The 23139-nt window shown below is 44.6% G+C and overlaps 1 protein-coding gene across 36 annotated transcripts in view; it reads right to left on the bottom strand.

The window, feature by feature from the left end:
* The window catches only part of clasp2 (cytoplasmic linker associated protein 2), a 582371-nt gene that overhangs the window by 346411 nt on the left and 212821 nt on the right, over positions 1 to 23139 (bottom strand). For all 36 annotated transcript variants that reach the window (XM_038809903.1, XM_038809905.1, XM_038809907.1 and 33 more), the window contains one exon: positions 5524 to 5594. In XM_038809903.1, the coding sequence (XP_038665831.1) occupies positions 5524 to 5594 (71 nt within the window). The remainder of the gene's footprint in view (positions 1 to 5523; positions 5595 to 23139) is intronic.

Here is a 23139-nt window from a genome sequence, read left to right as displayed (position 1 = left end):
CAATCAACATCCTGGAGGATTACAATTGAGCAGAAACTTAACTGGACTAGCCATATAAATACTGTGGCTGCAAGAGCAGGTCAGAGGCCAGGAATCATACAGTGAGTAACTCGCCACCCAACTCCCCAAAAGCTTGTGCATCATTTATAAGGCACAAGTAAGGAGTGTGATGGAATACTCTCCACTTACCTGGATGAGTTCAGATCCAACAACACTCGAGAATCTCAACACCATCTAGGACAAAGCAGCCGGTTTGATTGGCACCCCTTCCACAAACATTCACTCCCTCCACCACTGACGCATTGCAGCAGTCCTATGAACCATCTACAAAACGCACTGCAGGAACTCACGAAGACTCCATATGCAGGACCTTCCAAACCCATGACCACTATCCATCAATTCCCTCACCATCCTGACTTGACAATATATTGCTGTTCCTTCATTGTCACTGGGTCAAAATTCTGGGACTCCCTCCCTAATAGAACAGTGGGTATACCTATGTCACATGGACTGTAGCGGCTCACCACCACCTTCTCCAGAGCAATGGGCAACAAACGTAGGCAGCCAGCAAAGCCCACATCCCGTAAAAATGAATGAAAACACAACCAGAATTCTTAACCTTAAGCTTAAAGGTAATGAGGGGAGAGTTGGCTAAGGTTAGTGGGGTGAATAGATGACAAGGTATGGCAGTAAATAAACAGGGGAAGCATTTAAAGGGTCAATATCTTCTATATGGTTAGTGGGGTAAATAGATGACAAGGTATGGCAGTAAATAAACAGGGGAAGCATTTAAAGGGACAATTCAAAATGTTCAAGTTAAGTGGATGGCACGGTAGCACAATGGTCAGCACGGATGCTTCACAACTACAGACCCTGCTTGGGTCAATGTCTGTGCAGAGTCTGCACGTTTTCCCCATGTCTGCGTGGGTTTCCTCCGGGTGCTCTGGTTTCCTCCCATAGTCCAAAGATGTGCAGGTTAGGTGCATTGGTCATGCTAAATTGCCCTTAAGTGTCCAAAAAGGTTAGGTAGGGTTACGGGGATAGAATTATAGAATTTACAGTGCAGAAGGAGGCCATTCGGCCCATCAAGTCTGCACCGGCTCTTGGAAAGAGCACCCTACCCAAGGTCAATACCTCCCCCTATCCCCATAACCCAGTAACCCCACCCAAAACTAAGGGCAATTTTGGACACGTAGGGCAATTTATCATGGCCAATCCACCTAACCTGCACATCTTTGGACTGTGGGAGGAAACCGGAGCACCCGGAGGAAACCCACGCACACACGGGGAGGATGTGCAGACTCCGCACAGACAGTGACCCAAGCTGGAATCGAACCTGGGACCCTGGAGCTGTGAAGCGATTGTGCTATCCACAATGCGACCATGCTGCCCTAGGGTGGAGGGTAGATAGGGTGGAGGTGTAGGCTGTAGGGTGCTCTTTCCAAGAGCCGGTGCAGACTCGAAGGGCCAAATGGCCTCCTTCTGCTCTGTAAATTCTGTTATTCCATCACAAAACAAAAACTTAGGAAGAACGATCCATCAGTGGCATACTGGGGAAGTTAAAAATAGCATTAGATTAAAAAAAGAGGCTTACAACATTGCCAAGGATGGTACTAAGTCTGAGGATTGGGAGCACTTTTAGAAAACAGCAACAGGCCACCAGAAATTTGATGAAAGGGGAAAGAATGATGAGAGTAAACCAGTCAGGAATATAAAAATAGATTTGAAGTATATAAAAAGGAAGTGAGTAGCTGAAGTAAATGTTGGTCCCTTAGAGGCAGAAACTGGAGAAATTATCACAAGGAATAAGGGAGTGGCAGAGACATTGAACAAAGATTTAGTTTCTGCATTCACAGTAGAAAACACAAGTTAGAAATAAAAAATGGAGGTTAAACTGGTGCTGCGGCAAACGTAGGGGGTCAGGTGGCCACCCCAACTGAGCCCTGTGCAAACCTTGGAGGCCATGTTACTCTCCGACCGATCAAGGCAAAGCACACGTGATTAAAGCAGGCTGGGGGCCTATAAAACCTGCAGAACAGGTGCAGACTGGGAGAAGTGTTGGAGGTGTTGGCTGATACTATAATGTTCCTGTATACTACCTGTAAATAGTTTTTGCCTCTAAATAAACTTGGTTGCTGTTATCTATTGATGGTCGCCTGGAGTTCCTGTTGCTACACCCAAGACCTAATAAAAGTGACAATATCAAGGCAATTAACAACAAATCAGAAATAGTTGAGAAACTCAATGGACTAAAATCCAATATATTCCCAGAACCTTATAGTTATAATAATAATTTATAATAATCTTTATTGTCACATGTAGGCTTACACTGCAATGAAGTTACTGTGAAAAGCCCCCAGTTGCCACATTCCGGCGCCTGTTCGGGTACACAGGAAGAATTCAGAATATCCAAATGACCTAACAGCAATGTCTTTCGGGACTTGTGGGAGGAAACCTGAGCGCCCGGAGGAAACCCACGCAGACACAGGGAGAACGTGCAGGCTCCACAGACAGTAACCCAAGCCGGGAATCGAACCTGGGGCTGTGAAACAACAGTGCTACCTACTGTGCTACAGTGCCGCCAGGTACATCCTGGGGTTCTCAAAGAGATGTAGCAAAAGTGAATGCATTGGCTATGATTTTCCAGAGTCCTTAGAGTCTAGAATAGTCGCCATCAGATTAAAGTTAGTAAATGTAACACTCTTATTCAAGAAAGGAGGGATTGAAAGAAAAAAAACAGGGAATTACAGGTCAGCTAACCTAACCGGAATTGTTGGAATACGCTAGAATCTATTATAAAGGAAATCTTAACATTACAATTAGAAAATCATAGTATGATCAGATAAAGTGAAACTGGTTTTAAGAAAGGCAAATTGTGTTTGACAAATTTATTGGAGTCTTTTGAGGATGTAACCAGCTAGATAAAGAGGAACCAGAATTACAGTGAACTTGATTTTTTTGAAAGGCGTTTGATAAACTGCCACACAAAAAGGTTCTTCAGCAAAATAAGGGCTCTTGAAATAGTGGGTAATAATTTGGCATGGATAGGTGATTGGTCAACAGACATGAAGCAAAGATTTAGGATAAAGGGGCCAAACTTGTCAAATGCTGATGTTTAGAGGTGCTTTGGATTGGGTGGGTGACTTCTTATACAAGGAAAACAGAAAGTTAGCATGCAGGTACGGCAAGCAATTCGGAAGGCAAATGTTGACCATTGTTGCAAAGCGATTGGAGCACACAAATCAAGAAGTTTTGCTATTATTGTACAGGGCTTTGGTGAGATCACACGAGTGCTGTGTTTTGGTTTCCATACTTACGAATATACCAAGGAGCCTACAACCTCTGCAACCACTTCTTTTAAGACCCGAGGATGCAGGTCATCATGTTCAAGGGACTTGTCACCCTTTAGTTCTTATAATTTTACCAGTACTTTATGTTTCCTAGTGATTGTGTTGTTTTAAGCCCCTCCCTCCCTCTCCTCTTCACAACTTGATTTTCAAGTATTTTGGGGTTTCTTTTGTGCTTTCTACAGTTGAATAGCTTATGTGCCATAACCTATTGCACCTGCATTGACTGGAAAGAAATAGCCACCTATTCTAATCCCATCTATATTACTAGTATTTACATCAGATTTTCATCATTTGCAGGATTACTTTCCACAAGAAGCCACAGAATTTAATGAACATCAAAATATTGTTCCAGAACATTCCATTGCTCTGGATATTCTTAGTTCAGTTCAACACAAATTGTGTGAGGGCTTCTACAGCAAGCTTGGATCCTGAAAGGAGCACAGATATTCAATTTTAATGGTTGGCCAATACAGATGAAAACACAAATGACCCATTAATTTTGTGGCCCGCATCATTCAGTCCGCAAAACTTATTATACCAGGAGTAACACGTGAGCTGTTGATGCTTAAATCAAAGTTTGAAGGATAGAATTCACTCCTCATCCAAATCAATAAAGTCAACAGAGACCAATATCAAAGCTTCATACACAACTTGTATATATGTGGAACATTTCTAGCCACTGTTATCCAAACCCCTGTTCATTCTATGTACAAGTTTGATTGCTGAATTTAGAAACGTTACGCCAAGGAAAAATGTGTTAATGTCTTCAGAATTTTCCAACAGGCTAAATTTTCAGACTGGGGAAGATTCATGGACTAATAAAAATGACGAGCAGGAACTGTATGCGGAAATCCTCTCCCAATTTCTGACAGATCCAATTCTTGCCAGTAGAGAAAAGGGGCTCAGCAGGATTGATAGGACAGCGAAACTTGAACTTAGCAGGGATATCTGAACTTAGTGCTGATTCCATTTTGGCTGTTTCAAAGGCCTCCACGTGCAGTACGAGAGTCACAAATGATAAAAGTAGATATAAAAACACTTGAAGAACAGATAACATCTGTATAAAAATGTATGATATGAAGTTTACTGAATACCCCACCCTGGAAACTTGTGAAGAAAACAGGCTCCTGCTGTCACTGAATGCTTAAAAAAACCATCTCATGGACTGCTTGGACAACCATCTGCTGCATGGTGGAAAATAGCAGCAGCATTTGGTCGGGTAATTCCTTTGTTGACATTTCCACAAGGATTATTAATATGTCATTGTCATAGTGGCCAGAAATGCTTTGCTGAGTTTCAGAAGTACGGTTATCTCAGCATGGTGTCCTGAGTTCAAAGTATAATTGACAGTTTAATGAGTCCATAAAAGGATTAAGCTTTGATGTTGTCGGAATAGAAGTTTGTTTGCTTTAATAAGAGATATACCACTTGAGATTCAAAAGCTTTAAACGGGATCTATGAATGGGAGCTACTTTCACTATCAAGTATGAGTGAGAGCTATATTAGATCATTAGAATTTCATTTTTTTAATTATCACATGGCTTCGGATGTCTGCTATGGTGGATACTGGGTGAGCGGCTATGGAGGTGGCATGGAGTGGTATGAGAGTGGAGTGTGCAGGGGACAGGAGGTGACTATAAGTGTATGGATCCATGGTGAGAGGGATAGGAATTGACATGGAATGTATGAGGGGGCATAGGTGCAGAGGGCTAGAACTGGCAAGGGTTTTTTAAAAGCTGTATTCCCCTTAATGAGAACATAACTATGCTCAGCAAAATAAAGAAAAGTGGTCAGTTACCTGCGGAACAAAGATCAGATTATCAAATGCAACAGCATTTAACACTTAATTTGGCGACGCAACTTGATTGTCCAAGGATACAAAATTTCATTTAGAACAAACAATTACTGTAATCAAGCTCTAGCTAGCTCAACTGGGATAAAAGAACGTATTTCAATTGGGCCATCAAACGCATCACATGCATCTTTACAATGAAAAAAATTTATGAATCCAATTCGAGCCAATTTTGATCTCATAAAATATTCCGACTCTAGGCATGTCTTCTACATTTAGGTAAAGAACCTCTACTTTACAAACACAAATATATGTTCTAAATCTGGTTATCTATATGATTAAGGTTTTCTATTAGGCATCCAATAATATCAATACAGATACCTGTACAGTAGGCACATCGTTAAATGCCCTTGTGAAATCATCTTCATCCAGTGCTCCGTCTTTTGATGCCCCTGAATCATTTAAAAATAATTTTTCATTATTTCACAGCAACCAACCTCAAAGAACTAACATTTTTGACCTTAGTAGAATCATTATGTCAGAAAGCTATCTGCAGAGTACATTACATTTAGATGGTTAGTCATAACTTGGTAATTAAAAATGCTTTTTATAACGTGACAAATACTTTCTTATATTCAATCCCCATGCAAACATATCAGTTTTGAACTAAATCTTTTTCGCAAATCCAACTCTGAGAAAGTAAAGTATGAGACATAATTGAACCTGCAATAATGTATCTAGTTCAAATGAACATGTTAATTTTTGCAAGATTGCAACCCAACAAGTCCAATATCTTGTATAAGCATAATAAATCAATATTGTCAGAGAAAGTCAGAGGTAGGTTACACAGATAGTCTTTGCACCTCATTTTTATCACTATATAGAGCAAGGTTGCATCAGCAAATTCAAATTAGTTCCTCTCCCTCAATAGTTCAGTTTCCTGGTCAATTTGCAAATTGGATTTAGGTCAGTATAGTTGTGGTAAACCACTGTTAGTATATTATATGTATTGTGGTAAACTGTTACTGTGCTACATGTATCATGGTAAACCACTGCCTGATGGCTCAGCCTCCCCTCGGACTCAGTATAAAGGTGGCTGACCTCCGGCCCTGCCCCAGTTCGGGATCACAGGCCAGGAGGCTTTCTGTTTAGTTTATTAAAGCCTCAGTTTTGTTCACTACTCGTCTTGTGTTCATTGATGGCACACCAATTTAATAAGCTAAACTTTTAAGATGAATTGATCACTCAAGCCCGATCGCCTGGAGTTGGACGCACAAGCAACCGACGCCACTGCGACATTCGAGCACTGGCTAAGCTGCTTCGAAGCTTACCTCGGATCCACTACCGAAGACGTCACCGACCTCCAAAAGCAGCAAATATTCAACGCACGGGTGAGCCCACAAATTTTCCTTCTTATCAGAGACACTACTTCGTATACGGAGGCAATGATGCTGCTGAAGGGACAGTATGTAAAGTCAGTAAACGAGGTGTATGCTCGGCACCTCCTTGCCACGAAGCAACAACGCCCCGGTGAATCACAAGCTGAATTCCTGTGTGCCTTGCGGGTACTCGACATGAACTGTGCTTGCCAGGCGGTATCGGCTGTCCAACACACGGAGCTGCTGATCAGGGATGCCTATGTCGCAGGCATTAAATTGAATTACATCCGCCGTGCTTGCAAGAAGGGGGTACACTCGGCCTCCCAGAGACAGTGCAGCTCTCAAACTCGCTGGAAGTGGCTTTCCAGAACATGGAGGCCTATACCTCCGACCACGCAGCACCCTCGTGGATGCCGCCATCATCCGACCCGAGTGCGGCGCAAGCTTGTGCCGCGCAGCAGCCCGCCAACGTCGGAAGCCCGAAGTGCTACTTTTGCAGCCAGGGTAAGCATCCCAGACAACGTTGCCCTGCACGGAACGCGATTTGCAACAGGTGGGGGAGGAAGGGCCACTTGGCCAAAGTCTGCCAGGGGCCGCCATCTTTGATTTCACATCCATCTTTGACACCGCCTTCGATGCCACCCGCCACACACGACCAATAGGGGCCGCCACCTTGGGACCACTCCGCATCCTCCCGGGAGCCCTGCTCACCCGGTCATACGCTGGCCACCGCTACCTGTGACTGGTCCACCCATCACCTTCCGAAGCTTGCCTCTATCACACTCGACCAGTCTCGACCTCATCACCTCACGAAATCCACGATGACTGTCCAAATCAATGGGCACAAGATGGCCTGCCTCTTTGAATCTGGAAGCACAGACAGCTTTATCCACCCAGATACGGTAAGGCGCTGCTCCCTCCCAATTTTACCCATGACCCAGAAAATCTCCCTGGCTTCCGGATCACATTCCGTAGAAATCCGGGGGTACTGTGTCACGACCCTTTCGGTACAAGGCGTAGAGTACACTAACTTTAAGCTCTACATCCTGCCCCATCTCTGCGCTGCCCTTCTACTGGGGCTCGACTTCCAGTGCCACCTCCAAAGCCTTACCTTAAAGTTTGGTGGACCCCTGCCCCCTCACCACCTGTAGCCTCGCGACCCTTAAGGTCGCCCCACCCTCACTCTTCGCTAACATCACCCCGGACTGTAAGCTCGTTGCCAGTAGGAGCAGACGATACAGTGCCCGGGTCAGGGCCTTTATCAGGTCGGAGATCCAGCGACTCCTACGAGAGGGGATCATTAAGGCTAGTACCAGCCCCTGGAGAGCCTAAGTGGTGGTTGTCAAGACTGGGGAGAAGCACCGGATGGTCATCGACTACAGTCAGACCATCAACCGGTACACGGAGCTCTATGCGTACCCTCTCCCCGCATATCTGACATGGTCAATCAGATTGCACATTATCGAGTTGACTTGAAGTCCACGTACCACCAGCTCCTTATCCGTCCGGAGGATCGCCAATCCACTGCCTTCGAGGCAGATGGCCGCCTCTACCACTTCCTCAGGGTTCCCTTCGGCGTCACCAATGGGATCTCGGTCTTCCAGCGAGAAATGGACCGAATGGTTGACCAGTACTGGCTGTGGGCCACATTCCCGTACCTAAATAATGTCACCATCTGCAGCCATGACCAGCAGGACCATGACGAAAATCTCTGCCATTTCCTCCACACCACTAAGTTCCTTAACCTCACATACAATAAGGAGAAATGCGTTTTCCGCACAACCTGCCTAGCCATCCTTGCCTACGTTGTGGAGTCCCAGGGCCCGACCCCGACCACATGCACCCCCTCCTGGAACTTCCACTACCCCAAGGCCCTGAAGAGATGCCTGGGGTTCTTCTCTTACTATGCCCAGTGGGTCCCCAATTATGCAGACAAGGCCCGTCCACTCATTAAATCCACCATTTTTCCCCTGACAGCTGAAGCCCGCCTGGCCTTCAACTGCACCAAGGCAGATATTGCCAAAGCTACGATGCACGCTGTGGACGAGTCCATTCCGTTCCAGGATGAGAGCGATGCGTCGGACTTTGCTCTGGCTGCTACCCTCAACCAGGCGGGCAGCCCGTGGCTTTCTTCTCCCGTACCCTCCATGCCTCGGGAATTTGACACTCTTCCGTCAAAAAGGAAGCCCAAGCCATTGTAGAAGCTGTGCGACATTGGAGGCATTACCTGGCTGGCAGGCGATTCACTCTCCTCACTGACCAACAGTCGGTTGCCTTCATGCTTAATAATACACAGCGGGGCAAGATCAAGAACGATAAGATCCTGGGGTGGAGGATTGAACTCTCCACCTACAACTACGATATCTTGTACCAACCTGGGAAGCTCAATGAGGCTCAGATGCCCTTTCCCGCAGTACATGTGCCAACGCACAAGTAGACCAACTTCAGGCCCTCCACAATAACCTCTGTCACCCGTTTTTTTTCATTTTATCAAGGCTCGCAACTTACCTTACTCCATTGAGGAGGTCAGGACCGTGACCAGGGACTGCCAGGTCTGCGCGGATGTGAAAACTGCACTTCTATCGGCCAGACAGAGCGCACCTGGTAAAGGCCTCCCGCCCCTTTGAGTGCCTCAGCATCGACTTCAAGGGCCCCACCCCTCCACTGACTGTAACGTGTACTTCCTCAATGTTGTTGATGAGTACTCAAGTTTCCCCTTTGCCATCCCATGCCCTGACATGACCTCTGCCACCGTCATCAAGGCCCTGCATAGTTGCTTCACCTTGTTCGGGTTCCCCACCTACATCCATAGCGATCGGGATTCCTCCTTCATGAGCAACGAGTTGTGTCAGTTCCTGCTTAGCAAGGGTATCGCCTCAAGCAGGACGACCAGCTACAACCCCCAGGGCAACGGACAGGTGGAGAGGGAGAATTAGACGGTCTGGAAGGCCGTCCTTGTGGCTCTATGGTCTAGACGTCTCCCAGTCTCCTGCTGGCAGGTCCTCCCCGATGCACTCCACTCCATCTGGTCGCTCCTGTGCACTGCCACCAATGAGACCCCTCACAAATGTATGTTTGCCTTCCCTAGGAAGTCTACCTCTGGGGTCTCACTCCCGCCCTGGCTGACAGTCCCAGGGCCCGTACTCCTCTGAAAGCATGGGAGGAGTCATGAATCGGGTCCCCTCGTCGAGAAGGTCCTGCTCCTCCATGCCAATACACAATATGCCTACGTGGCACATCATGCCGGGCGGCAAGACACAGACTTCCTCCGGGATTTGGCACCTGCAGGTTCCCCAGCGACCATCATCACCACCCCCGACCCTACACCGTCTCCCTCCACTTCTACCCAGTTACTTCAAGATTCGGCACCCGCAGGCCCACCGGCGACCATCACCACCACCCCTACACTCCCTCCACTACTGGGTGAAGAAGAGGACAACACGCTCCCGGACACGCAGGTCTCGACACCAGTGCCCACACCACAGCCGGGACTGAGGCGATCACGGCGGAAGGTCAAGGCCCCCGACAGACTTGACCTTTTAAGTTCACTTCACCCCCGCTGGACTCTTTTTTTTTTAGAACAGGGGGCAAATGTGGTAAACCACTGTTGGTATATTGTCTGTATTGTGGTAAACTGTTACTGTACTACATGTACGTGGTAAACCACTGCCTGATGGCTCCGCCTCCCCTCGGGCTCTATATAAAGGTAGCTGACCTCTGGTTTCTGAGGCTTTCTGTTTACCTTATTAAAGCCTCAGTTTTGTTCATTACTCGTCTTGTGTTCATTGATGGTACATCAATACTCAACACAATTGATGCACTTTTGTAACATAATTGAGATGCCATACATGCTGTGATGGTCTTTGACCTGGAAACACTAAGAATAAGCCACGTTTGTAATTACTTCAAAATGTTTGGCGAATCTACAATTACCTTTTGGAAATGTTTGAAAAGGACGTTTAAGAGTTTACATCACTTGTAAAGGGGCCAATTATAATTTTTGGTTAATAAGAAATATTGGTCTTGGTGACCTGGTGACCTTTGACCGGGAAGCAGCACCAATGGGAAGAAAATTAAAAATAGGGAAGCTACGTGGCACACAAGAATAGAGAGAGTTGAGATCTCAGAGGGTTCCAGAAAGAAATCATGGTAATTGCGCCATTACGTACAAGGTTGCAAAGGTGAAATCCTGTTTATTGGAAGCTGCTGCCTGTGGAGGATCAACTTTGTCCTTGAAGGAAATGCTCTGGAATTCTGGGAAATTTGGTCATTTTGGTTTTCAGAGCCCCATGGGGATTGCAACAGTGTTACATTATTATGAATCTCTATCTGTTAATGTTGCAAATGCTGTGACAATTGAGTGCATGCTCTCGTTGTGATTAAGAGCATTTGATACTGATTGAGAAATGGTTAGGGAACATAAATAAGAACCAGATTCCACCGGGGTGGGGGAGAGAGAGCGGGGAGAAGAACTATGTGGAAGGGTAATGTCGTTTGTACTTATGTTTCATGGAGTTTACATGTTGAAGACAGACTCGCCCCAGCTTCTCCCTCTATCAGATGGATGTTTACTATAGTAACACTACCAACATTCTGGCGATTACTATTGACCAGAAACTGAACTGGACCAGCAAATTAAATACTGTGGCTTCAACAGCAGGTCAGAGGCAGGGAATTCTGTGGTGAGTAATTCACCTCCTGTCTCCCCAAAGCCTGTCCATCACCTACAAGGCACAAGTCAGGAGTGTGATGGAATAGTCTCCACTTGACTGGATGAATGCAACTCCAACTAGACTCAAGATTCTTGACATCATCCAGGACAAAGCAGCAGTGTTTACCATCTATAAGATGCAGGAACAGACCAAGGCTCTTTGGGCAGCAACATCCAAAGCCAGGATTCAGACACATAGAAAGAAACTGGAAACAGACGTATGGGAACACCACCACCTGCAAGCTCCTCTCCAAGCCACACACCATCTTGACTTGGAACTATATCGCTGTTCTTTTACTGTCGCTGGGTCAAAGACTTGGAGCTCCCTGCTTAACAGCAAGGTAGGCTATGTACACCACATGGACTACAGCAATTCAAGGAGGTAGCTCATCTCCACCTTCCCAAGGACAATTAGGGATAGGGAATAATTGCCGGCCTGGCCAATGATGCCCACATCTCGTGACAAACAATTAAAAAATATATACATGTCTCTCAGATATGTTGCAACTATTCTAAACTCTACCCTACTCTGTAAATCTAAAGGTAAAATGTTTGTTAAAGTGACACAGGGATTTCTTAAAGTACATGAGCTCTCTTCAGATTACTCAAAGTACATGAAGGTCAAGTAGACCATAATGATTTGCAATTGTGGTTGAGTGTTGTTAATTGGTAATCATTTCGGAAGCAACAAATGGAAACAAATATCACTGGGAGAAAAAAAAGATAAGAATCTGACGATGTTCATACTACTTCCACATTTTAAACAAAAATACAAACGTTATTTCACATATAGAACTTAAACACAACAAACATAGAATCATAGGGCACAATCCAATGGCCACGCTGCGCTGGAAAAGCAGCTCGTGCAATGCAGCGTGGCCGATAAAAGCCAGGAGACCCCGCTCCCGGGATCTACCTGGCTCACCATTCCTCACGAGATCCAACATGATCTCGCGAGAAGTTGTGATGTAAATACTGCCTACCATGGGCAGGATCACGTTTTGGAAAATCTGCATATTAGAGCGAGGCAGTAAGCCTCACTCTAATGTGCAGATTCCCAAGGTACCCAAGGCTTTGCGATTCATCTCCTTCGCCTCAGAGACCTCGGGCAAGCACCTCTCAGCACTGGTCCCCACAAACTCATGGGGGTCGTCCAGGGGAGTAGAGGCCTTCTTTAATATACATTTAGAGTACCCAATTCATTTTTTCCAATTAATAGGCAATTTAGCATAGCCAATCCACCTACCCTGCACATCTTTAGGTTGTGGGGGTGAACCCCACTCAAACAAGGAGAGAATATGCAAACTCCATACAGAGTTCTGAAATTAAAAGGTACATTCTAAGACACATGCACCATTGAATTAGATATTTACAACATTACATATAAAAAGTAAGATTAAGATCTTGCACTGCAAGATCAGAGGGAATTGGTTTTAATCGAACAGGTTAGAAAAAAGTTGGGGAAAGCTAAATAAAATTCAAGCCATCTGATCTGCTCAAAGAGACAAAATGTTTTTATTAATTATGTTTATGTATGAATTGAATATATTTGTAGGAAATATGAAATAGACTCGTGTAAGTATTTGCATTTTCTTACTTATGATTGCTTGGGAAGTCAGCTATCTTGAACATACAGGTCCATTATACAGTGCACATGGGAATATATGACGTGTCTCTTTCCTTCCCCAGGAACAAATTCTGTGGAACAATATTCTTACTATAGTTCACTGTAATCTATGGTGCAAATGAAATTCATTAGACCAGTATAATTCTAAAACAGGTGAAATGTGTATACATTGTAAGGGTCCCTGTTTATTCTCTTATTTAACGTTCATTGTTTTTGTCATTACATTTTCGAGCCATGGATGATAAATGGACATTTCACTTTGAGGCATGAAGCCTGTATCTTTAATTCAAGCAGGAAGAATCCAGACGGCTGCACTGGTTTAAGCTAGTGTTGCAGACTGGCCGCCAACAGTGACTGAGTGATGTATTGGGATTCGGTTTGATTGATTGGCTGGTTGATTGAATGGAGGGCATTGGATTAGCCCACAAGGCTGTGCTCTTGCCGGTAACAGTTGGTAATTGGATCCTATTTTACTGGGAAGTTTTTCCGGAGATTCAGGGTTTGAATTTGGTTTCAGTTTAGGTTCTGGCAACACTGTGAAGGGATTCAGAGAACTCGCTCCAAAATGATCCAGAAAGGCCGCTGTGAGGGCTTTCTCTAGAAAGCCTGTGGGGGCCTGTGACAACATAGGTCTGATGACAAACCACGAACTGAAAGCAAAGTCTGATGTGAAACAAGGGGCCTCTCCAGGAAAATCTGAGAGTAATGCATTTCTAAACTACAGAAAACCCTATTGAATGAATCTGCAAAGAAGACCTTGACAGGCTGTAAACTAAAGACTGTAATCTGCAAACTTGCTGTGAGGAAAAGTGTGCCAAAACCATCACCTGGAACAAAGACTCTTTCTTCCCTCCACTTATGATTTTTACTCCTTTCCATCCCTCTCTTTGTCTCACCTGTGTGTATCTGTATAGAGGGTGGAGGCAAGTTGAAGTGGGTATTAGGTGTTAGCTTGTTAACCAGTTGTATTCACTGCATACGTTGGTTCTTGATATAAATAAACAGTAATCGTGTTTATATTTACAAACCTGGTGACTGTGATTATTGGGCAGCCAAGGGCCAAAGACATTGGGTATTTTCATAAAAATTATTGGTTACTTCACTTGTGTTGTGATGAGGCACGTGGGGTTGGAATTAACTGCGCTCTAGTCCAGGTTGTCATACCAACATGTTCTTTCTGTCTACAAAGAACAGGGCCCTGTGTATTAATATATGTAACTTCCAGTACACACAATTGTCAGGCTTGCATTGTTTCAGCTAAACAAAATAAGAGACAACCATTCACTGTTCATTCCTCAGGGTAATGCTTTAGAGTCAAGCTGCCTCATTTAAATTTCAAACAATGTTTTGCAGTTAATTGTCAGTTACCTTCAACTGGTACATTCTCTATGGCAACATCTCTACCAGAGTTCACTTGCCAACTAATCAGGACTCTCTTCTCATTTGTTGTTTGACTTTAGACTGGTGTTCTTGAGATTGCCCAGACCAAAAGATTTGACAAAATGCTTCTTTCTTTGATTAAAAGGAAAGGTCTATGGTAGGTGAGGACACGGAAAATTAAATGACAAAATGTTTCATGGCACGAAAGTTAAATGCAATTATAATGGGATAAGTAAAGAAACAGAAGAGCTGTCCAGAGGACTCTGAATGACTGGATGGCAGCCACCCAAATGCAAATCAAAAGAATTAAGTCAGAAGCAACAAAAAAACTTGCAAAAACTAAGTAAAAAACAAAATTGAGGCAGATGTTATGCGTAATTGTTGAATCTAGAAGGCTGCAGGGGGCCCATTCAAAAGTTGAGGTGCTTTTCTCCTTTAGCTTGTGTTGCGCTTCATTGAAACATGGTAGCTGGACAAGACAAACAGGTCAAAGAGGGGGAACGGTGGAGAATGAAAATAAAAGGTGATGATGCACAACAAAGTGGTAACTCAGGTTATGTTTGGTCTCCCTAGTGCACAGGAGACCATATCATAAGCTATGAATACAGAATAGTAAATTGAAAATAATTTAAATAAATTGCTGTTACACTTGGTAGTGTTTTGGGCCATGGATGGCAAGAATAGGAAGAGGTATAAGGGCAAGTGTTGAGCTTGTACAGAAAGACGCCATAGGAATCGACCATGGAAGGGGGGTTGGCAACAGAGATAACTGTTGATTGAGGAAAATGGAAGAAATATGGGAAGCACCAGTAGTTTGAAAGATTGGCAGAAGAAAAAGAAACTGGAAAATGTAATACAGTCCATGAAGGATGTGGAGGGTGAGGAAGCGTATTCGAGATAGCTGTGGGTGTCTGTTGGCTTGTAGTGAATATTCATTGATAACCTATCCCCAGAAATGGAGGCAAACATCAAGGAAGGGCTTCTCTCGTCCTCCCTTGCTTCAACCTGTTCCTGCCCCACTGATTTCTTCCCATCTAAACTCTCCCAGTTACAAGTGCCATGGTATGGCACCTGATCAAATGTCATCTCAAAATCCACATTGATTAAGTCCACTGGTTCTCCCTTAAACACCCTGCTAGTTATACCCACAAAAATTCAAATGTGTTGTCTTTAGTCCTATTCACATTGGTAAAGAAAAGGTAGTGGAGAAATTGGGAGCCCAGGTGGGTAGACAGGGAGTGCGCGTTTCAGAATAATGGCAACATTATGAGGCTCGATCCCCATTTTGGCCAAGGTAGCCTCAGGCCCTGCTTCCTCCCCTACCCTAGAACAAAAATCATGGCGTACGTCATGGTTTGGGGACCCTTGAATAATCCAGGAAGTTACCAGAAGTGGAGAAATAAATTATTCCAAGCTACTCACTCTCAATAGATCCTTGGTGTCTCACAATTTGGACAGAATCTATTTGGTTAGAGTTATGAAACGATAGAGCTGCCATTATACTACCAGCTACATTCTGTAAGTCATCAAGTGGGAAGGACATAGTAAAGCAAATTTACAGGGAAAATACAGAGGTACAAGAATTATAGATCAATGATGTTCAGGGACTGAGTTAGCAATAGTTTAAAGAGCAACGGGGTGTTTCTCAAGTCTGTTCAGGAAAAATGTTTTCAGTCCGTGCCTGGAGCTATCATAGGCATAGATTAGCGATAGGAAAGGACAATCGAGAATAAATACTTTGGATGAGGACCAATTTCACTGGTTGGGGCAGCACGGTAGCATGGTGGTTAGCATAAATGCTTCACAGCTCCAGGGTCCCAGGTTCGATTCCCGGCTGGGTCACTGTCTGTGCGGAGTCTGCACGTCCTCCCCGTGTGTTCGTGGGTTTCCTCCGGGTGCTCCGGTTTCCTCCCACAGTCCAAAGATGTGCGGGTTAGGTGGATTGGCCATGCTAAATTGCCCGTAGTGTCCTAAAAGTAAGGTTAAGGGGTGGGGGGTTACGGGTATAGGGTGGATACGTGGGTTTGAGTAGGGTGATCATGGCTCGGCACAACATCGAGGGCCGAAGGGCCTGTTCTGTGCTGTACTGTTCTATGTTCTATGGTTGAGGACACATCTCCCCAGGTAAACTGGAATCAACGATTTGCAGATCAAACTATTACGAAAGAAGAAGGGTTGCCTTTAAAGAGCAACCTTGGGTGCAGCCGAGGTACAATCCCATGACGAGAAAAGATAGGACAATAAAGTCAGAGCTCTCTGGATGATGAAATATCTGGCAAGATAAAGCAGAAAACGGGTCATATGACATGTCAGATTGCCAACACAAGTGGGAACAAGGCTGAATATTTAAAGTTCAGAGAGGAACTGAAAAAGTAGAGAGAGAGGGAATAAGAAAGTTTTCTAATGGCATATAAATAATAAGAGAGCAATAAGAGAAGAGGTAGGGCCAAATAAGGATCTTTAAGGAGTTTGCACATGAGCCTCCTGAGGTATTAAATTGATATTTTTGGTGGAATTTTCCCACCCTGCCTGTGACAGGTTTTGTAGCGTGCAGGTGCAGAGAGTTTGCCAGCAGTGGAGAAAAAAATCAGGAACCCTCCCACTTAAAAATATTTTGTAATTCTCCTGATGCAGGTTAATGGCAAGTCGGATATCCTGCTGACGAATGTTGCGTTCACTGCCATCTCATGAATGCTAGTTAAGTAAGCTGTTCATTGGAATCACATCAGGGGCATAGGGGCATGAAGACTTTGCAAAGGGTTTGGGGGGAGAGAACGGATGTGATAGAAGGCCGAGGGGCAGAAAAGCTTTGCAAAGGGGTGGAGGAGGAGGGAAGATGGAAATCTGATGGGAGGCTGAGGGCTTAGAGAGGGTTCCCCTGGAGGGAGGTCAAGGTGCCTCACCTCCCTCTGACCGATACATTGATGGCACACATCAGGAGGTGGGACCATGGAGTCTAAGGAAAGGCCTAAATGCAGAAAAACCTGCAAGGCCAATGTGTTCATGACCTCATCAACCTTTCCACAGTGACCTTAAGGCGTTTGCATGTCCACCCTGTATTTGAGTAAACTTCTCTGAACTGCTTCTAAAGCAATTACATCCTTTTCAAAAAACTGACTAAAACTGCTCTCAGTAATTCAAATGTGGCCTCAACAATGCCTGTTCAGGTGCTGTAAAACCGCCCTCCTCCTTTTATTCCATTCCATTTGAAGTAGATTACAACATTTCACCTGCCTTCTTAATCAAATGCTGGAGCTGAATAGTAACTTTTTGTGATTAAATGTACCAGGCCAACCAGATCCCTTTGCACCATGCACCATTAAACGTCTCTCCATTTTAATAGTATATTGACTTTCTATTCCTCCTGTCAAAGTGGAGAAGTTCACAATTTATTACGTGACAGTCCATTTTCTAAATTTGTGCCTACTCACTTTACCTATCTATATCACTTTAGGCGCATTACCTCCTTTTAGCAAGTTACTTTCCGACCTCACTTGGTATCATCAGCAAATTTAGCAACTATCATCCAAGTCATTTATTTGGTTGTCAAACCTGAGACCCCAATACTGATCCCTGTGGCATTCTACGAGTTGCAACTTGTCAACAATATCCATGCTAATATCTTACTCCCTTCACCATGAGCTCTTATTTTGTATTGTAAGCTTAGACACCTTATCAATGCCTTTTGGAAATCCAAGTACATCACATCTACAGGTTCCCCTTTATCCACCTTTAACTCAAAAAAAACTCCATCGATTTGTAAAACACGATATCCCTTTCACAAAACCATGTTGACTCTTTCTGATCCTATTATGATTTTCTAAGTATCTGCTGTAACCTCCTTAATGATGAATTCTAGCAGTTTTCCCAGGATAGGTGTTAAGCTTTCTGTCTCTTTCTTTTCTTGAATAAATTTGCTATTTTCCAATCAGCTGGGACTTTTCCAGAACCAAAGGAATTTTGGGAGATTATAACCTCCGCCTCCATATCTCTACAACCACTTCTTTTTAAACCCTAGGATGCAGGCCACCATGTCCTGGGGACTTGTCAGCCTTTAGGTCAATGGTTTTCTCTGCTTTTGGTGATCGTTTCAAGTCCCTCACTCTTTCCTTTTCACTTACTTTCAAGTATCTTTTGGAAGTTCATCAAGTCTTCTGCAGTGAAGGCAGGCAGAAACTACTTGTTCAATGGTTGCTTCTGCCATTTCCTTGTTTTCCATACTTAATTCCCCAATCTCATACTCTAAGAGACCAACATATGCTTTAGTTACTCATTATCCCTTTAAATACTTGTACGATTTCTTACTATCGGTTTTTACATTTGTAGTTAGCTTTCTCTCAGACTCCAGTATCTCCCCATTTGTTTTCTTTTTAAATCATTCTTTTCAAGTTCTTAAAATTTGTCTAATCTTCTGATTTAGCACTAATCTCACAAACTATCCCTTGGTGACATCATCCTAAATACACCATTAGTTTTCACATGTACACTGAAGACACCAACATCTACAATCAATAAGTGGTGCACCAGCAGTGGGAGAGGCTTCATCCTGGGTGAGACACATCCCAGTGAGTATATGTGGGAATTTGGATTACAGAGGGAATTTGGTGATTCGTGCAGAGGGAAAAGCAATGCTCTTTTCCTTTCTGCTTTCTAACTTTTTCACCCTTCAGAAAGTAGTCTTGCCCTGCTACAAGAGAAGAGAAAGTTATTTGGTGAGTATTTTGGTTGCTGTGATGCAGCTGTGAAATGAATGAAATGAAAATCACATTGTCACAAGTAGGCTTCAAATGAAGTTACTGTGAAAAGCTCCGAGTCGCCACATTCCAGCGTCTGTCGGGGAGGCTAGTAGAGGAATTCAACTCGCGCTGCTGGACTTGTTCTGCTTTACAAGCCAGCTGTTTGGCCCACTGTGCTAAATCAGCCCAATGGGGTAACAAAAAGACAACAACCATATGAAACTGGTAATTTGATTGGCGAGTAAGTGCTCAGTGTAAGGAAATTTTCTGTTTGGAATGAGGGAAAGTTAGACACAAGTAGTCCAAAACAAAATAGCGTAAGAGAAGTAAACAGAGTAAACCAGAGTACAAGCTTGAAGTTTCGATAACAGGAAAACAAGTTAGTTGTTTGGTGAGAATCTGTTACGTGTGTAGGTTGTACTCTTTCCCTAGTTTAAAATAGTGTACAACATGCTGGTTATTTAACAAAGTATATAAAAAGCACCATAAATAAGTAAACAATTTAGTTAAGTAATTATTTAAAACACATTAAGGATGGCATGACAAGTCATGTATCAAGGCTGCAGCATGTGGGAGCTCCTGGATAACACTGTGATCCAGGGCAACCACATCTCCAGTAAATTTTTGTGGCTTGAGGAACTTTGGCAGAGTCCCTGAGCTGGAGGTTGAGCTGTAGACACTGCAACACACCAGGGAGGGAGATAGTGAGATGATTTGTTTCAGGAGGCAGACACACTCCTTAGGATAGGATCTCCTCTTTTGGAAAGTGGTCAGGGACAGGGGTGTGTGACTGCAACTGAAGCAAGTAAGGAAACCCAGAGAACAAGAATGCAGAGTGTCAACCACTGCAATTGTTCAACAGGTTTGAGATTCTCTCAGCTTGTATGGATGAGAGTGGAGGATGCAGGGTGGATGAGCTGACTGACCATGGCACTGTGGTACAGGAAGTCATTCAAGTCAGGAAAGCACATGAGAATGTGGTGGTAGTAGAGGACAGTATAGTGAGGGGGGTTGACACTGATCTCTGTAGCAATGAGCAAGAGTCCAGTCAACTGTGTTGCCTGCCCTGGTGCCAGGCTTCAGGACATCTGCTCCAAGCTGGAGAGGAGCTTACAGTGAAGGGGGAGGATCCCATTGTCATGCTCTATGTAGGTACTAACAACATAGGAAGAAGGAGGAAAGAGGCTCTGCATAAGGACCCCGGCACTACATTAAACAACAGAACCTTCAAGGTTATAATCTCTGGATTATTACCTGAGCAATGTGCAAATTGGCATACGGTACATAAAATTAGAGAGATAAATACATGGCTCAAAGACTGTTCTGGGAGAAATGGGTTTCAGCTTGTGGGACACCGGTGTCGGTGATGGGGAAAGTAGAGGCTATATCATTGGGACAGCCTACACCTGAACTGTGCTGGGTCCGGTTTTCTTGCAAACTGCAACTAGGGAAGTAGAGAGGGCTTTCAACTAAATAGAAGGAAGAATGGTTCTGCAGAGGTGATACATAGGCTTACAAAGGGCAATGATATGGCAGCATTGCAAAGCAGCTATTTAGGGAATGATACCGAGACCATGACAGGAAGGGACAGAGCATAAAAACACAAAAAAAGCACAGCAGTAAAGAGTTAAAAAGGGAAAATACAGTAAAAAGGCAAAATCAATGATCTTTACTTCAATGCACAAAGTAATAGGCACAAAATAAAATGAATTAATAGCATAAATTGAGGTTAATGAGTATGGTTAACGGGGAGGCAATGGTGTAGTGGTATTGCCACTGGACTAATGTTCCAGGAACCCAGGTTCGAATCCCGCCACGGCATGTGGTGGAAATTGAATCCAATAAATATCTGGAATTTAAGATGTCTGATGATGACCCTGAAAACACGGTTGATAAAAAAAACCCAGCAGGTTCACTAATGTCCTTTTGGGAATGAAACCTGCAGTCCTCACCTGGTCTGGCCTACCTGCGAGTCCAGATCCTCAGCAATGTGGTTGACTCTTAAATGCCCTCTGTAATAGTCTACCAAACCATAGTTGTATCAAACAGCTACAAAATCAATAAAGAAGGTAAGCAACCGGAAGGACCTCCCGGCATTGACCTAGACACCGGAAACGACAACAGCAAACGCAGCCCTGTCGACCTTGCAATGTCTTCCTTACTAACATCTGGGAGCTTGTGCCAAAATTGGGAGAGCAGTCTCACAGATTATTCATCCAACAGCACGACATTGCCATACTCGCATAATCTTACAGGTAATGTCCCAGACACCACTATCATAATCCTTGCGCATGTATTGTGCCACCAGCAAGACAGACCCAGCAGAGGTGGCGGTGGCACAGTGATATGTAGGAGGGAGTCTCCCTGGGAGTCCTCAACATTGACTCTGGACTCTTTCTCTGTCACTGACGGGCCGCGATTTCTGTTTAGTTTCCAATGCCTGCCGATTTTCCTGCCAAAGACATTTATTAGAGAGATTGAAGGGATGATGATCTCGTTCATATGGGGAGGGAAGGTGGCCAGAGTTAGAAAGGTGCTACTACAGAGAGGAAGGCAGGCAGGGGGTTTGGGTCTTCTGAAACGGATATATTACCACTGGGTGGTGAATGTGGAGAAGGTGCAGAGCTGGTTCAGAAGGGTTGACTCCCAGTGGGTCAGAATGGAGGAGAGTTTGTGTAGGGGGCCGGGATTGAAGGCACTAGCAACAGCGCCGCTCCCAACAGCCCTGGGGGAATACTCGGAGTCCGGTTGTAATAGCCTCGTTGAGAATTTGGAGGCAGTTTCGCCAGCACTTCGGGTTGGAGGCAGGGTCAAGGGAAATGCCAATTCGGAGGAACCATAGATTTGAGCCAGGGAAGTGGGATGAAAATTTTTGGAGATGGGAGGAGAAAGGAATTAGGACACTAAAAGATTTGTTTCTTGGGGGTTGGTTTGCAGGATTGAAGGAGCTAGGAACGAAGTATGGGCTGGAGCAGGGGGAAATATTTAGATACATGCAGGTTCGAGACTTCAGAAAGGAGATACAGAGCTTGCCGGTAGAGCCGGCTTCCACATTGTTGGAGGAGGTGCTGACGACAGGGGGACTAGAGAAGGGGGTAGTGGTGTCGGCGGTTTGCGGGGCTATTTTGGAAGAGGAGATTTTGGGCAGCATGGTAGCCTTGTGGATAGCACAATTGCTTCACAGCTCCAGGGTCCCAGGTTCGATTCCCCGCTGGGTCACTGTCTGTGTGGAGTCTGCACATTCTCCCCGTGTGTGCGTGGGTTTCCTCCGTGTGCTCCGGTTTCCTCCCACAGTCCAAAGATGTGCAGGTTAGGTGGATTGGCCATGATAAATTGCCCTTAGTGTTCAAAATTGCCCTTAGTGTTGGGTGGGGTTACTGGGTTATGGGGATACGGTGGAGGTGTTGACCTTTGGTAGGGTGCTCTTTCAATTGGCCGAATGGCCTCCTTCTGCACTGTAAATTCTATGATTAACTCCTGATCATAGTGTTGATACAATTACCACCAATACAGCGGATCAACCCTGGTTCAATGAAGAGTGCAGGAGGGAATGCCGGGAGCAGCACCAGGCATACCGAAAAATGAGGTGTCAACCTCATGAAGCTACAACACAAGACTACTTGCATGCCAAACAACATAAGCAAGTAATAGACAGCGCTAAGCGATCACACAACTAACACATCAGATCTAAATTCTGCAGTCCTGCCACTTTCGTCATGAATGGTGATGGATGATTAAACAACTCACTGGAGGAGAAAGCTCATCCCCGGGAATCCCCATCCCCATCCTCAGAGAACATCTGTGCAGAAGACAAGGCATTTGCTGAGTGGATGGTCAATCTCGGTCTCCTCCAACGATCCCCAGCATCACAGGTGTCAGTCTTCAGCCAATTCAATTCAACTCACATGATAGAAACAGTTTACTGCAAAGGCTATGGCCCTGACAATAGTTGAGCAATAGCACTGAAAACCTGTGCTCCAGAACTTGTCGTGCGCGAGCCAAGCTGTTCAAGTATAGCTACAACACTGGCATCTACCCAGCAATGTTGGAAATTACCCACGCTTGTCCTGTATAGACGAAGCAGGACAAATCTGACCTACTCTCAAATCGTCAGTAACAGGGGTCATCAACAGTGCTATCAAGTGGTAACCTGCTCATTGATGC

This window comes from Scyliorhinus canicula, chromosome 10, assembly GCF_902713615.1.
Source record: "Scyliorhinus canicula chromosome 10, sScyCan1.1, whole genome shotgun sequence".
Classification (NCBI taxonomy): domain Eukaryota; kingdom Metazoa; phylum Chordata; class Chondrichthyes; order Carcharhiniformes; family Scyliorhinidae; genus Scyliorhinus; species Scyliorhinus canicula.
The sequence above is the reverse complement of the archived record's forward strand: the minus strand, read 5'-3'. Positions and strand labels throughout refer to the sequence as shown.